The 17338-nt window shown below is 39.9% G+C and overlaps 1 protein-coding gene across 4 annotated transcripts in view; it reads right to left on the reverse strand.

Annotated features, from left to right (window-relative positions):
* LOC117941785 (cytoplasmic dynein 2 heavy chain 1) overlaps nucleotides 1–17338 on the reverse strand; it is a 102874-nt gene that overhangs the window by 7477 nt on the left and 78059 nt on the right. For all 4 annotated transcript variants that reach the window (XM_034866902.1, XM_034866901.1, XM_034866903.1 and 1 more), the window contains 6 exons: nucleotides 12301–12376; nucleotides 11767–11993; nucleotides 10892–10996; nucleotides 7472–7588; nucleotides 5489–5596; nucleotides 4426–4527 (listed from right to left, as the gene is read on the reverse strand). In XM_034866902.1, coding sequence (XP_034722793.1) covers nucleotides 4426–4527; nucleotides 5489–5596; nucleotides 7472–7588; nucleotides 10892–10996; nucleotides 11767–11993; nucleotides 12301–12376 — 735 coding nt within the window. The remainder of the gene's footprint in view (nucleotides 1–4425; nucleotides 4528–5488; nucleotides 5597–7471; nucleotides 7589–10891; nucleotides 10997–11766; nucleotides 11994–12300; nucleotides 12377–17338) is intronic.

Raw genomic sequence — 17338 nt, forward strand, 5'->3', positions numbered from 1 at the left:
TTTAATTAAACCATGTAAACTTATTCTGATATAACCTCTAAATACAATTATGAAATTGAAAATGAGCATAATATGAGCACTTTAAATCAAAAAGCTATCTCTGCATCAGTCCTAATGTCTTGTGGTGATATTTTTTTAATGTTTTGCAGCGCTCTCTTGTGATGCTTAAGTAGTTTCCAAGTATCTAATTATTTTTTACTGCACAGCTGAGCAGAGGGGCAATGAAGCTAATCCCTCCAGAGCTGTGCCTGCCATACCTTTACAAAATGGTCAATTTTTCAAATATATAAATCACATCACCAGCTGTTTTTCTTCCTCCTCTCTGGTTGAAGCTTAGTCTAATCAGTAGGGCTGTCATGCCTAACATTTTGACCCTTTGCCGCACCTGCATCAAGTTGCCATATTTCCTCGTAACACACATCCTACTGCTGCAGGCATGATGGAGGAAGACAGCAGCAAAACAATTCTGAATGGTGCTTTTTATTTTCCAAAACTCTTGGACGGCTCAGTAGACAAGTAGAAAGATATATGCGCATTGTGTAAAGCCGAAATAAAATACCACCAAAGCACGTCAAGCTTGAGCTACCACCTACAATATTATCAAAGTTTGATTGCTAGCGGGCTTAGGCAAAGCACTATTTTGGAGAGTGCTAGTTGCCAACCTGTAAATTGCTTGTATAATTGCTATATTTGTATAATATTGCTGTGGTGTAAGGACAGGGATTTTTAGTAACATTTTTGCATTCATTTGATTCCCTATCAAAATACACCGGTAATAATTGCTTTCCATTGTTAATATGTACTTCTGAAAAACACTTCTGAAATGCAAAATAATAGAATTTTAATCATATGATAAAACATGTGATTAATTGTGATTAACAGTAGAAATTTAGCAATTAAGAAAAAATGAATCGTTTGACAGCCCTGCTAATCAGTGATGGTTGGTTAAAACAGAAGTGTAGCACATAAGGCCATGTGGTTGGAGACTTCAATCTGAAGAGTTGTAACTAATTTAGTCTGGTTTAACGGAAATACATTTCCAGGAAAATTGCGTGACATCCACTGCCTTCTTCTTTCTTTGTGTTGTGTTCTTAAACTCTGTTTTCCTAGGGAAACAACAACAACTTTGAGCTAGCAAGCACAATCCTGAAAAAGGCACATTTCTAAGAAAATTTGGATCGTGCAACAAGACAGTCCTGCTTGGGTCTTTTGGGGAATGAATGTAAAAATTGATAAATTTGTAGATTGTGCTACGACCTACCTACAAATGACTTTTGATTCTGTAGCTTCTCTCAAAAAGAAGATGATGACACAAAGGAAACTAGCGCCTTGGTATAACTTTCAAACTCGCAAATTAAAACAAATCTCACAAAAACTTAAAAGTAAATGGCGTTCCACCAAACTGGAAAAATCTCATTTAGATTGTCTGAAAATTTAGAGGAAGGCCCTCAGAAATGCCAGATCAGACGATTACTCATCACTAATAGAAGAAAATAAGAACAACCCAAGTTTTTTTTTTTTGCACAATAGCCGGGCTGACAGATCTATTCCTATAGCTCTGAGTAGTGATGACTTTATGAGCTTCTTTAATGATAAAATTGTAACAAAATTCATCATCTTCAGAAATTTCTAACGGTTAACCTTTAAAAGCACTAGAAAGAACAACAAGACCTGACATATAAGACTGCTTCGATCCTATTGACCTTCAACAATTAATGTCTAAGGTCTCTTCAGCTAAGCCATTTTCCTGTCTTAGACCACATCCCAACGAGGCTACTGAATGAAGCTTTCAATATGTCTTTATTAACAGCTTTTGTACAACATTAATTTAAAGTAGCTGTGATAAAACCTTGCCTGAAAAACCCTCTCTCAACCCTGAGGTCTTAGCAAACTAGAGACCTATGTCTCATCTTCCCTTTCTCTCCAAGATCCTTGAGAAGGTAGTGGCTAATCAGTTATTTGATTTTCTGCATAGCAATAGTTTACTTGAGGACTTTCAGTCAGAATTTAAAAGTATCATAGTACAGAGACGGCACTAGTAAAATTACTAATGACCTTCCAACTGCTGCAGACAAAAGACTTGTCTCTATACTTGTTTTACTAGATCTTAGTGCTGCATTTGATACCATTGACCATACCACTGACCATACCATCATGTTACAGGGACTGGAGAATTTAGTTGGCATTCAAGGAATCACACTAAGTTGGTTTAAGTCATATTTATCCGATCCATCTCAATATGTTAATGATAATAACAAATCCTCAAAGTACGCAAAAATTAGCCATGGTGTTCCACAAGGCTCAGTGCTTGGACCAATTTTATTTTCCTTTAATATGCTTCCACTAGGCAATTTTATTTGGAAACACTCAGTTAATGTGGATGACACCCAATTATATCTATGAATATAGCAAAATTTAGGAGTAAACTTAAAACTCTCCTCTTTGATAAAGCTTATAGTTAGGGAGTAATGAGTCGCAGCATCCGCTTAACCCGGCCCACCTGCTTCTGGTCAGAGCTGTCAGATTCATCTACCATATAATCAATAATATATTAAAACTACAGAGATGCAGGGCAGTACAGCCTGACCAAGCTCCTCTCTTTACCCTGTCTCTCTTAGTTATGCTGTAATAGTTGTAGACTGCCGGGGGACTTCCTTTGACACACTCAGCTCCTTTATCTCTCAATTTGTGTGCATCCAAGTCCCAGAAATTCCTGTTACTAACCTAGCTCTGGGGAGTCATTCCCCATAATCCGTATGTTCTTTTCCCCCCAGCATGTTTCCTATGATCAGGGAGGCTCCAAAATCATGGTTGCAGCTGTCACTGTGGTCCTGCTACACGTCCTGCGATGCCCTGTTAAGTCCTGCTACGCTCTGCGGTGCCCTGCTACGCTCTGCTCTGCCTTGTAATGCCGCACAGTGCCCTGCTATGCCATAAACTACTACAAACTACTATTTTTAATCACTGTTCATTATCTTTTACTGCGACTATTATTGCCACTATTCATCTCAACCCTAGTCAGCCGTCAGCCGTCAGACACCGCCTACCAAGACCCTGGGTCTCTCCAAAGTTCTTTCCGAAAAGGAAGTTTGTCCTCGCCACTGTTGCACTGTTGCTTGCTCTGGAGGGAACTAGTATAACTGTTGGGTCCTTGTAAATTCTAGAGTGTGGTCTAGACTTCTCTATCCGTAAAGTGTCTTGAGAAAACTCTTGTTATGAATTCATACTAAAAATAAAGTTGAAATTGAATTAAAAATATATGAAGAATATGTTTACAGCGGGTGAGAATAGCTGAGAAAAAACCTGTGACCATATTTTGGGTCAGAACAAATCATTGGAATTTAAAAAACAGGCCATGGTAAAACTCTACAAAGTTGCACTGACCTACAAAACTAAGAAAATGCATCTGTTTGATTATTAAACAACTCATTGGAATGCTGCAATTTGATTATGCATAACACAAACAGAACGTCTAAAAATGGGTCGTAGAAATTATCATCAAGGAAAAAAGCTGTGCTCACTACTGCTGGGTCACAGGAAGTGATTAACAGTTTAAATCATGGGGGGAGGGCATTTATTAACTAGCAAAACACAAATGAGAGCTCATCTGTTTTATATCCTGAGTATTTTACAGGAAGTTAGTCAAAAAGCACTATGAGGTGTTGTAGAAACTCACCAGATAGATCCTAGGTTTACGGTGACACACGGATTTAGCAGCGTAAGCAAGCAGTGTATTGGAACAATGTTTACGGTGGTGGGATTTGTAAGGGGTCATATTTAAATAAATAATTATAATGGACACCTAATTTTTAAGTTTACACATGAAGAATTGTGTCTTTTATAAGTTATTCAAATATGATATAGTTCAATGCATTTCCATATCATGTTTCCTGTTGTTTATTGGAAAAGTATTCTTATCAATAGCCCCCTACCTGGTAGATTACACTGTACTAGTAAAGGAATATGTACGAATATGAATATGTAGAGGGGAGAGAGACCAGGAAAGTGAGAGGAAAACATGAGAGATGAGAGAGTAGAGAAAGTTGGTTGGGAGAGGGACGGGGATGAGACTAAAGACCTGCTTAATAACATAAAAAGAGAGAGGAGGAAAGCTGTGGAGAGGGAATTATGCCCAAGGCTGCTCTCAGGAGATGACAAACATAAAAGAAGCAAAGGGTTGTTTGTGTATCTCTCCCTCTTAACCTCATCATATTCCCTTTATCCTCATCTAAGACTGGGGACACACACGAGGACACATGCAGTGTTTGCTAGATGACTACAAGTCAGCTCTGTATAGCATATGCATGCTCCTGTGGTCTCAACTTCATCACAGTATAGGAGGGTTTTACACTTCACCTCATAAACTATATACTGAAGAGAGATGTATTCCATTTTTACTCCCCTTCCTTCTTTCTCCTTTCTTACCTCTTGATTGAGCAGGGCAGTGGCCAGTTTCTGGACTTCAGGAGTTAGCAGTTGGGTCCCTCTAATGACTTTGCTCAGTGCAGCCAGGGATTGGTGAATGCTCTGTGAAAACACTTACAGTTAAGTTTACATACTGTGCCAAAGTTTTAGTGCATTGGTACCTGGGGTGTCTTTTGACATCTGACATTTGAATGCTGGGAACTGGCCAGCACTGTGATTGACTGATAGAGCTCCTTACTTTCATCTGATTACTTTGCTGTCTTAAAAAAAATCAAATGCAAGTAGTGTCTTGCATTAAGGAAAGTATTAAGTACCCATGATAACAAGTTACATACAGACTGCTGTTTAAATGAGCAGTCCAGGAGAAGTTGAAATACATTATCCAACTAGTCCTGATTCACACTAATATCATGCATGTGTGTGAAGCAAAGCCCATTTTCCATAACTCTTTTAAAGCACCCATATAATGCTCATTTTCAGGTTCATAATTGTATATTGAGGTTGTACCAGAATAGGTTTACATGGTTTCATTTTCAAAAACACCATATTTTGGTTGTACTGTACAGCAATGTACAAAAATACAATCTTTTCACCCTGTGAGTTTGGGTCTCTGTTTTAGCTCCAGAGTGAGAATCTGACTTCAAAACTATCTTTGTTAGGAGTCACTTATGCGCAGGAGCATTAGCTAGCTAACGTTATTTCCTACTTTGGTCAGTACAAGACAGGATTAGCTGGGGGACTTACTCAAAACAGCATAGAAAGAAACAGATAGTTTTTTATCAAAGTTTGTATGCTTGTGGATGCACCACAGACACCAAAAAAAATGTTTTTCATAATATGGGCACTTAAATAATTGAACATGTCATCTCATTTATTATTATTATTACAGTATTGCAAAGTACAAGCTCTATGCTATATGGTAAAAGTTATGACAAATGACAAATCTTTATTAAAAACCACCCAAAAGAGAATGTTGTCCATTGTGACAATGTAATGCAGGGGTAGCGATTTTTTCTGAAGTAAAATGTTTGTAGTTATTAAGAGCAATGAATATCTGACACACCTGGACCAAGCGGATGGCGTTGAACTGCTCCAGAGCGATAAATGACAGGATGGGTGATCCCTGGCCTTCTGTAGGTGGAGACACTTTTTGGTGGATCAGAGTAGAACCCTGACAGACAGAAGACAGACAAAAAGACATATCGGCATATATACAGAGTAGACGGATAGATTGCTACAGGCACGTATAAAAAAGGTTGTGCAGAAGGAAGGAAGAAATCCATATTTTGTCTACAGACAATGCAGCTAATATAACTAGACAAGCCTAATACTAATTACCTCAATAGATATTTTACATTGCTTCAAGGACTGCTGTATAATATTGTACAACTGTCCTAACATTGCTTTATGTTCATCATATCGCTAAAGCATTGTTAACATTACATTAACAGTTAGTCTACTCAAATTGGTGGCTAAACACAAGCACAACCATATTTCGTAACTGATGCTGTGCATCACCAAGCTATTGGTTTTCTTTTAAATGATTTCCTCCATTACGACTGTATATCTTTCCTTAGCTCAGCATACATTAACTAAATTGTACTGTTCTTGGTTTTTCCACACTTTTAAAATGCAACCAAATGGGGAATTGTCTCGCTCTCTCTGCAGTGCAAACCAGGGGGCAATTTCTTTATATTAGTTGAAAAAAAGTACCTGTTTGCAGGTGTGTACGAACACAAATACATAGATAAAAACAAATGTGCACACACTCTGATATCTTGTTGTATTGTGTTGCAGATGTCACACTCTGTACCTGATTCCTGTTTTTTTACTATGCATCTACTCAGTAAGAGGCAGAGAAATGGAGAGCAAAAGATAAATAACACAATGAAAAAAAAAGTTAGTAGGGCAGGATTCAGCTTGACTACAGCTCTGCTGTCATCTGTACTCAAAAATGTAACTTAACAATCAAACAAACTCTGTTCATCGTCTCTGCAGTCTCTTGCTCCTCACTGCAATCCAGACTACATCAAGTTTTGTCAAAATTAATACATGCATATCTTCACACTCACAAACAAAATCATGCACACAGAGTTTATAGACACAAAAGCGGGGAAGACACATTAGCTGATGGTCAAACACAGAGGCTAGTTGACGACAAAAGGCCTGTTAATTGAAAGCAGTCAGAGGTAGATTGTGATCTATGGGAAGCTAGCTAGTGATGCAATGGCAACAATTTACACAGTCAATCATTCTCTTCTCAGCGGGTACAAAACAGCTCTGCCTGCAAGGGACTGAAAGAGAGAGCGAGGGGGGGGGGGGGGGGGGGGGGGGAGACAGAGAGGGAGGAATAGTTGCAAATGAGAGAAAAGGAGAGGGAGAGCACGTGTGATTTTTGGCATGAGAGTGAATAAAAGAGAGGTAGATCGAGAGAGTGGGAATGTGGGGGCTAAATTATTTAATACAGAGGTAGATGTCCTTTTGATTTGATAAGGGGCCGGTCTCCAAGCAACGGCACACAGCAGCGCTGCATGACAAGCCAAGCCAGTGGCTATCTCACACACAGTGCTCAATTAGACTCTACTAATTTTCAATTAGCTTCCACAGAGTAGCTGCTGGTGTATTAACAAAGTTAAAACACGATTTTACAAACAAATAAAGACTAGCATGGAACTATCAAAGCTCGAAAAGAAGTACAAAAACGAATTACTTATCTATTTGTTAATACTATAATATTATTAGTTATATGACACATGGAATAAGACATGTGTGAATTTAGAAATGATAGAATTTGAGGTGATGACAGCCAAAGTAAATCACTCATTTTAATGATGTGGAGATAATATGATCTCGAGGCATCTTAACATAGTATTGTTTTTCCAATTTGAAGGGCACGAAGTTAAGAGTCCCATATTGAGAGATATTTAAATTTTGTAATCAATGTGTAGGCGAAGCTTAGCACAGGGCTTCATTGTGTCCGGAGAGTTTTCAGTTTAGTGAAAGCAATAAGAAATGTAGGAAACATGAACTGGAAAAAAGAACTGACCTGATTGAGTTTTTTCCACAAGTAAAGGACGGGTGAAAGTCCATTCGACCAGAGCTCCCTGTCAAACTTTGAACCAACCGCTACTGAGCGGCTAAGGACACGCAGTTGGGAAATCACCTGTGAGTCAATTAATAATAAACAAACAGAACTTTAGCAAAGGTGTGAAATGACACAGTTGTTTCCTAAATTAGCACAGAGTGTTGTATTTGTTTCTAAAACAGGTCCTGTTAGAAAAGGTCGCCCAAAAAAATGGTTATTCCTTGCATGGTCATTCTATCCCTTAATTGGATGTAGAACTTTGTATAATGATAAAAAGCTCACATTTTAAACAATCAACCCTGTTTTTTGAGAACAAATTGTAAAAATGTAAATACCAAATAAATATTCACATTTGCTAATTTCATGCAAAAGCAAGGTATGGCATTAAAACAAAAAAAATCTGTGTTAGTTCTTCTAGACGTACTGTAATGAAATGTCATTGACACCACTAGTTGCTACGCTCTCCAGTGACAGTCAACACTGTTTCAAATCCTGGAATCCAATCCAAGTGAAAAATGCTCAAACCCCAAACACAATTCCTAACAGCTCTTTACACACCTAATCAAGCATAGTTAGCTCCGGGCTTCAGAGTCTTGGATAGCATTTTTATCATGACTGCAGTGTTTGGGTTTGTGCATAAGTGTGAGTTTCTATACACGTGTGTCTGTCATGGGAAAGGCAAAGTGTCTGATAAAAGGCTTGCATTTGGTCCAGGAGAACTCTTTACTAACACCTGCTTTATCTTCTTTGCTCAGGAGGGAAAGTGTGCATATATGTGTGTATGTGTGTGTGTGTTTGTGTTTGTTTGTATGAAAGAGAGAGGAAGAAAAGAGAGAGAGAGAGAGAGAGAGAGAAAGAGAGAGAGAGAGAGAGAGAAAGAGAGAGAGCACGGGGGGCTATATAGCTAATCTACAACTTCACCCGGACAGCATTAAAAAATATAAGAATTTGAGGATGGAGATTTAAAATATATTGGGGTTTTAATATGTCGAGATTTATTCTTATTTCATCCAGTGACTATCAGCCAGCAACTGCATTTACCGTAATAACCAACCGGGAAGAAAAATTCACAGGACAATGTTTATGTGCAAGGGAGCACGGTTCTAATCGGACTGGGTGCAGTCATGTTAATTAAGGCTTTCACTTTAATTCAATGTAATCCAGGATTGTGGTTCAGGGTATTTTATCAGGGGACTATTTCTCAGATGGCATTCAATGAAGACATCTACGGAGCAGTAACAAACACAAGCACGGGTGCTATTGTACCTACTTATATAATTGCGCTATCACTGAACAAAAGTACATTCAGAGACAGGTCATTTATTTGGAAAAGATGGGGGAAAAGATATCGTCTTGAAACATGTTATCTTTAGTAGGATAATATCCCAGGGATAAACATCCACCTGCTAATCAATACTTATACTCAAAATACTCACTCATCAATTGTATTGGACATAAGAACACATGTCTGTAAGACCATTTAGGACCCCTCTATCCCGTGTTAGGTCATGTAGGATCCCTCTATCCCGTGTTAGGTCATGTAGGATCCCTCTATCCCGTGTTAGGTCATGTAGGATCCCTCTGACCCATGTAAGGTTATTCCCACTGAGCCTATGGCTTCTTTTTTTAAATGGTATCCACCAACACATTCACTTGTGGTGTGTGTGTGTGTGTGTGTGTGTGTGTGTGTGTGTGTGTGTGTGTGTGTGTGTGTGTGTGTGTGTTACCGGGCCTCTGTCCACCTATCTCCCTGACTTTTGATCATCTCCCCTTCAGCTGTCATTTGTCACTGTCACGTTCAGGCTCTTTCTCTCTCTCTCTGCCCTCTCCTCTCCCTAAAGACCCTTGTAACTGTCTGTGGGTTGGGCACTTATCCACACATACACACACACACACACGCCTACACCTTGTGTGAAACTAGGTTGGTGGTTCCAGGGATCAGAAGACCTTACTGACAGTATGAATGGACATATGTGTTTGTGAATCATACAAGAAACAAATAAAAAGTTGGTCACAAAAAAAGAGAAGTGTGTCATTTACACATCCTGTTTCTCCTTCAAACAATCTCAATTTTTCTCTCTCTCTTAAACACATACACACACAGTCAATGAGCACATTAGGTGCATATGTGAGACTGTGTTGCGTTGCGTTGAGTTACATTGGAATCTGCAGTAACCATCAAACACTACGCACACACGCTACACACGTACAGTATACAGAGTTTTGACTGATAAAACACAAAGAAGTGTAATGCCACACACTGTAACTGCACAGGTTTCACATACAATCTGGTAAAGTAATCAGCTATGTATTTAGAACAGTATTTAAGAGAAAAATTGATTTCCTGTACAAAGAGCGCAGTGAAAGTGAAAAAGTTAGGAATGAAGAACTACTTCGACCTGACTCACCAAATTAAGCTTTGTGTTAAGTTCCAGAAGCTAGAAAACACCAGTATCTATATTGACCAGATCCACATGCTTGTGTTTATTCCTGCTATATATGTTAATTTCCCTGTGTGTGTGTGTGTGTGTGTGTGTGTGTGTGTGTGTGTATGTGTGTGTTCGCCTTTGTGTTTCTATCTCTGCAGTTCTGAGGGAGTGATGGAGGTTGTTGCGATGGTGTGTGTATGTCTTTTAGAGGGTGAAAATTTTTCGGGATTCCCGAGGTAGTGACAGTAGTCAATCTCACTGCTGGTAACATGACAGGGAATGATAATAAATAGAGCAATAAAATCAATGGGAGCGGGCGGGAAGGAGCCGGAAGATTTGCGTGGCATTTAGTTTTAGGAAAAAAATATATAAATATGAAACTACACAGAGTCATTACTGAATCACAGTGACAAGAGGAAGTTAAGGCTATAATAGGCCTATGTTTGTGGCAAAACTAAAACTCAAAAATTGTTGCTACGCCACCAGGGGAAACTAAGTGGTGTGATAGTTGACTGTTTAAAGTGTGCAGCTTAATAATAGTTAGGTAGTAGTCGGATGAGTCAAGTCCATTCATGACGTGGGTGGAATCAGACGTGGAAAAAGATGCACAAACAACGACAATGCAGGATACTATTTTAAAAATCAGTGACAGAGGAGACAACGGTCAACCAGTCTCTCTCCAGACTCAAATACTTTATAACAAAAAAACTTGAGGAAGGAAACGGGAGAGGGACTGGGATTTGGGAGTTTATCTTGGGATATCGCAGGACAGGATTCTTTTTTTGGGGGGGGGGGAGGAGTCACGTAATCTGGATATGCCGTGAGTATTTTGGCGGGCTTGGGATGGGATGGGACGGGAGCGACAATTGGATTCTTTGTCACCCTCTAATGTCTTTGTGGTAAAAAGCAGGTAGCTGTATGTATGAGTGTGTGTGTCTGTGCTTGAGTGCACCTGAGAGCTTATGATTCTCTGGGAGGATCTCTCTATGTTGGCAGGCAGACCAAAGAATGCAGGTCTGTCATCCTCTGGGAGATTCTCTATTACGCTGCGATAATCCTGGGAAGACACACAGACCGATACAGTACAGATCACACACAGAAATGCACCCACTTGCCCATATAAAGAGAGACAGATGGTGAACATGCTGCCTATTTTATAATGGCTCTAAGACACATTTCCAGCACAAGCCACTTTATTAAAAAAACGTGAAGCATTCTTTTTAAATTGCAATGTGGAAGTATAGGATAAGGAATGCTATATTGTCCTTCATTAGGTGTGTTGGTTGTACTGTATTGTTTGACACAATCATTTTGCCACGAGCAAGTAATTTAAATATTAAATCTAAACTCCTGCTTTCTATGACTGTCAAAATAATATAAAAAGTTCATAGATTTCCTTAATGACTTTTTTTGCTTACCAAATGATCTTTTAACGGCTCTACTTCAATTAAAAAGACATCTTATGAATGCTGTCAGGCATGTGCCCCCTTATTCTTTGTGTATACTATATACCTGTATACTTAAAATCAAGCTAACACAACTTAAATACTGACCAAACCACCAATAGTAAATCCAGTCAGTGAAAAGCTGGGTGCATTAATTCCATTCCCTGTCTTTGAATTGTTTTTGCTTATCTCTAAGTGCACCTACAACCATCATTTAAAGTACAGAAAAAACAGCGCTCCTATTATTTCTTTGCAGCAATTCAATTATTGAAAATATTTGCAAGCTATACATACAACACCTACTGTTCGCCTGCAACTGCAAAATTAAATGTGTGCTTATTAGCTGCATGTGTTACACCACTGTGTCAACCTGACAACCTACCAATACTGAGCAGGAGTTCGGGATGCTGATCTGAGGTGGAAAGAAGCGTGTTCCTCCTTTGCTCTTTCTCTGACCAGCTGAGTTGGAGGAAGAGAGGAGACGGGCAGAGAAAAACTGCTCCAGGTATGAGCGTAAGATGCGGAGGTCTGAGGGGTTGTCAATCCGTCCACCATATATGGCACTCTCCAACAGGCCATGGACAAACTCCCACTGGAAAGGTTTACCCCCTTGGACACACAGACACAAAGAAAGCTATAAACATACAGTATGTATTGAGTGCACACAGAACAAAAAAACACAAACGTAGGCTAACGTGCACACAAACAAACACACACACACACACACACACACACACACGCGTCCAGAAAGATAGGGAGATACAATGAAGGGATTACATGTGCACTGCATAGAAATGCAAATGCTGCATCGTGCAGCTCATGCTCTATCAGGGGAAGTTTAAATTAAAGAGGTAATTGCAAAGAAACAGAGCAGAGCTCTCCACTGCATTGTAATGTTTGTTACCAGCCCTCCTACCTTCGAAAAGCCTGTCGATGATCTCAAAGCCAGCACGGAGGTCCGACATAGAAAACTCATAGAACTTAGTCCAACCCTGGGTAAAGCACAGAGGAAGGGGAATAAATACAAAAAATTGAATACATTTATTTTACTACATGTACACGACACTAGCTCAAGTACTAATGGGTTACTTTTATAATTTGTCAACCAAACAGTAATCTCACACCACACAGTGTTTGAGGATTGAACTATCATCCCTCAAACATATTCCATGTCCTTCTTAAACTTTGCAGTCTTAATGACATAAATGTGTTTATCAACAATCTTTCAATCTAATTTAATTTCTCTTGTGGTTCTCATTTTAAGCAAAAATTCAGACCATTAAAACATATACATACATATACTTGCATCTGTAATGATCAAATCAAATATTACACATTTACACTTATTGATACCTTTCAGTAACCCAACACACTGAAGGATTTGTAATACAGCCCCAATATAAATTCCTTAAAAACCTGCAGAAGGTAAAAACCCCAGTAGCTGTTAAGTGAAGGATACTGCTATTAGACAACTATTCACTTCCTCAACTTTTACCGTCTGGTCACAAGCAAACCTCCCGTAATGGTAGTGAGTTAGTGAGTAAATCAAGATCTGTCCAGTTTTTGCAAATACAGAGACATGATACACTCTGCCTTAGACTACATGGAGTGAAGACATAAGCAATGAGGCGTCAGAAAAGAAAACAACATAAACACATATGGACAAATGCACAACAAATGCACAACGCACACACACACACACACACAGACACACAAACACACACACAGCATAACAACACTGACTATCTAAGAAGGATGAAAAAAATCACATAAGTGTTAAAAAATAATTGAGTGTGAGGCAGTCTCAGTTAGTGTGTTTATTGCACTTCACTGCTATTCAATCAGCAGTTGTAATCTGGCCACTGATGCTGTAGGTGGATGATGGGAGGCGTGGAGGAAAAGTGTGTAGGCATGTTCAGTAATTCTTTGAATGATTAATAATATGTTGTTTGTTCAGTAATTTTGTGCTCAACTGTGTAATCACAGGCAGTGGAGTATGTTTCTACTACATTTGATGACACCATCTGAGATTTCAGATTGTGTTCATGCATGTAAGCAAGGCTTAAAGTGAAGAAAAACAATTCCTGAGACTGAAATGTTGTTGGGCTTTGTTTTGTTTGTTTTTAGTTTTTTTTGTTTTTGTTTTTTTTGGGGGGGGTGGTTGTGATCTTACTTGTGCCAGGTCATCATTAAAAAAGAAATTTTGTTGTAGCAATTAGTTGCTTCATGTACATTTATTAAAAACGTTGCATTGTTTGGCTTTTCATATAGCTAGACGTCTAACCTCTGGGACAAGGCCGTTATAAATAACCACATAAATAATATATAGCCAATAGCCATGCTGATTCCAGACAGCTTTGTCAAGGCAGTTTGCGCTACAGAGAGTGGACGCTTTTGCGATGCGCAGGTCTGCCAGCAGGCAGCCGCCACTGGGCACAATCGGAAAAGTCTTGACTTTCCGATTGCCACTCCGCAACTGGGTGCCAGTGCAACAACTTCTAACCATCTAAACAACTGCTATAGTAGGGATTTAAACTTGTGACAACAATAGTGAAAAATAATGCATGTTAATAAAAATAAATCGGAAAACATGCAGAACACAACGGAAAAACTTAAACACGTTTATTTCGGATCAGAGCGGCAGCTGATCTAACACATGAGACTCCAGGATTAATTTTAGCCTGGCTGTTAGCCTGCTCTGGACCAAGCTAGCCGCAAAGAATAAATCTCCATGGTTACTTGGCTGGGTTTAATTCAACACGGTTTCGTGCAACCAAATCAAAGCTAAATTCATCCAGGATAACTTGAATATCCAGGTTTAATCCCTTATCCTGGTTTCATGCAACAGGCGCGCGGTTGGTCAGCGAAGGCGCAGTCACAGCGGTAGCTGTTGCTAGGGTAACCAATTACAGAGTGCACGGATCAAAGCTAGCAAGGACTTTCTTGCCACTGCGGCAGTGTATCTTGCTTCCCTCAATTTGAGGCACCAAGTGCTACATGCCTAACAGCTTCCCTTCTCCACCCTTTTCCTCTTGTCCTCCTATTCATGCCATTTGGTTTTAACTCCTTTCTCAACTAAAGCTGTATCTACATGCTCCAAGTTTGAAAAACGTTGCCCCGGAGACGGTCTCCGGGAGACCACACCGCACTCTCGCATTTTGGCAAAGACCCGCCCAACTTTGCATCGGATTGGCTAGACCTTGTTTCATTGGTACGTGGAAGTTTGATCATTGGTTAAACCCACCACATAAAAAAGAAATTAAACAGCATGGAAGTTCACAAATATATTTTTATTTTTGTTTTTTTCCTCATTGCCGCATGCCGGAGATCCAGCACGCTGCCAGAGTACTTTAAACCCTGTGTAGCCAATGTATGTACATAGCATTGATTGTGCATTCAGTTGTAAGAATAATTTATATAAAGTCTAAATATAGTCCTTTTCATTGTATGGGTATTTTAAAGGTGACTGTGTAAATGTGTACTTACAGTGAGGAAAATAAGTATTTGAACAACCTGCTATTTTGCAAGTTCCCCCACTTAATAATCATGGAGGGGTCTGAAATTGTCATCGTAGTTGCATGTCCACTGTGTGAGACATAATCTAAAAAAAAAATCCAGAAATCACAATGTATGATTTTTCAACTATTTATTTGTATGATACAGCTGCAAATAATTATTTGAACACCTGAGAAAATCAATGTTAATATATGGTACAGTAGCCTTTGTTTTGGAGTTCCAGAGGTCAAACGTTTCCTGTAGTTTTTCACCAGGTTTGCACACACTGCAGAAGGGATTTTGGCCCACTCCTCCACACAGATCTTCTCTAGATCAGCCAGGTTTCTGGGCTGTTTAAGCTCCCTCCAAAGATTCTCTATTGGGTTTAGGTCTGGAGACCGGCTAGGCCACGCCAGAACCTTGATATGCTTCTTACAGAGCCACTCCTTGGTTATCCTGGCTGTGTGCTTCGGGTCATTGTCATGTTGGAAGACCCAGCCTCGACCCATCTTCAATGCTCTAACTTAGGGAAGGAAAATGTTCCCCAAAATCTCTCAATACATGGCCCCGGTCATCCTCTCCTTAATACAGTGCAGTCGCCCTGTCCCATGTGTAGAAAAACACCCCAAAAGCATGATGCTACCACCCCCATGCTTCACATTAGGGATGCTGTTCTTGGGATGGTACTCATCATTCTTCTTCCTCCAAACACGGTTAGTGGTATTATGACCAAAAAGTTCCATTTTGGTCTTATCTGACCACACGACTTTCTCCCATGACTCTCTGGATCCCCCAAATGGTCATTAGCAAACTTAAGACGGGCCTTGATATGTGCTGGTTTAAGCAGGGGAACCTTCCGTGCCACCCATAATTTCAAACCATGACGTCTTAGTGTATTACAAACAGTAACCTTGGAAACGGTGGTCCCAGCTCTTTTCAGGTCATTGACCAGCTCCTCCCGTGTAGTTCTGGGCTGATTTCTCATCTTTCTTAGAATCATTGAAACCCCACGAGGTGAGATCTTGCATTCAGCCCCAATCCGAGGGAGATTGACAGTCATGTTTAGCTTCTTCCATTTTCTAATGATTACAAATCAGTGGACCTTTTTTCACCAAGCTGCTTGGCAATTTCCCCGTAGCCCTTTCCAGCCTTGAGGAGGTGTACAATATTGTCTCTAGTGTCTTTTGATAAGTCTTTGGTCTTGGCCATGTTAGTAGTTAGATTCTTACTGATTGTATGGGGTGGACAGGTGTCTTTATGCAGCTACCAACCTCAAACAGGTGAGTCTAATTTAGGATAATAAATGGAGTGGATGCGGACATTTTGAAGGCAGACAAGCACTCTTTGAGGGTCAGAATTGTAGCTGATAGACTCAAATACTTACAGTATTGTGAAAAAGTGTTTGCCCCCTTCCTCATTTCCTGTTCCTTTGCATGTTTGTCACACTTAAGTGTTTTGGAACATCAAACCAATTTAAACAATAGTCAAGGACAACACAAGTAAACACAAAATGCAATTTGTAAATGAAGGTGTTTATTATTAAAGGTGAAGAAAAATCCAAACCATCATGGCCCTGTATGAAAAAGTGATTGCCCCCTAAACCTAATAACTGGTTGGGCCACCCTTAGCAGCAACAACTGCAACCAAGCGTTTGCAATAACGTGCAATGAGGCTTTTACAGCGTCCTGGAGGAATTTTGGCCCACTCATCTTTGCAGAATTGTCCTAATTCAGTTACATTAAAGGGTTCTTGAGCATGAACAGCCTTTTTAAGGTTATACCACAACATCTCAATAGGTTTCAGGTCAGGACTTTGGCTAGGCCACTCCAAAGTCTTCATTTTGTTTTTCTTCAGCCATTCGGTGGTGGATTTGCTGGTGTGTTTAGGATCATTGTCCTGCTGCAGAACCCAAGTTCGTCTCAGCTTGAGTACACGAACAGATGGTCGGACATTCTCCTTCAGGATCTCTTGGTAGAAAGCAGAATTCATAGTTCCTTTTATAACGGCAAGTCTTCCAGGTCCTGAAGCAGCAAAACAGCCCCAGACCATCACACTACCAGCACCATATTTTACTGTTGGTATAGTGTTCTTTTTATGAAATGCAGTGTTCCTTCTACGCCAGATATACTTGGACACACACCTTCCAAAGAGTTCCACTTTTGTCTCATCGGTCCACAGAATGTTGTCCCAAAAGTCTTGGGGTACATCAAGATGTGTTGTGGAGAAATTTAGACGAGCTTTGATGTTCTTTTTGCTCAGCAGTGGTTTTCTCCTTGGAACTCTGCCATGCAGGCCATTTTTGCCCAGTCTTCTCCTGATGGTGGAGGCATGAACGCTGACCTTAACTGAGGCAAGTGAGGCCTGCAGTTTGGACGTTGTTGTGGGGTCTTTTGTGACCTCTTGGATGAGTCGTCGCTGCGCTCTTGGTGTAATTTTGGGTGGCCGGCCACTCCTGGGAA

This window comes from Etheostoma cragini, chromosome 3 (assembly GCF_013103735.1).
Source record: "Etheostoma cragini isolate CJK2018 chromosome 3, CSU_Ecrag_1.0, whole genome shotgun sequence".
Lineage (NCBI taxonomy): Eukaryota > Metazoa > Chordata > Actinopteri > Perciformes > Percidae > Etheostoma > Etheostoma cragini.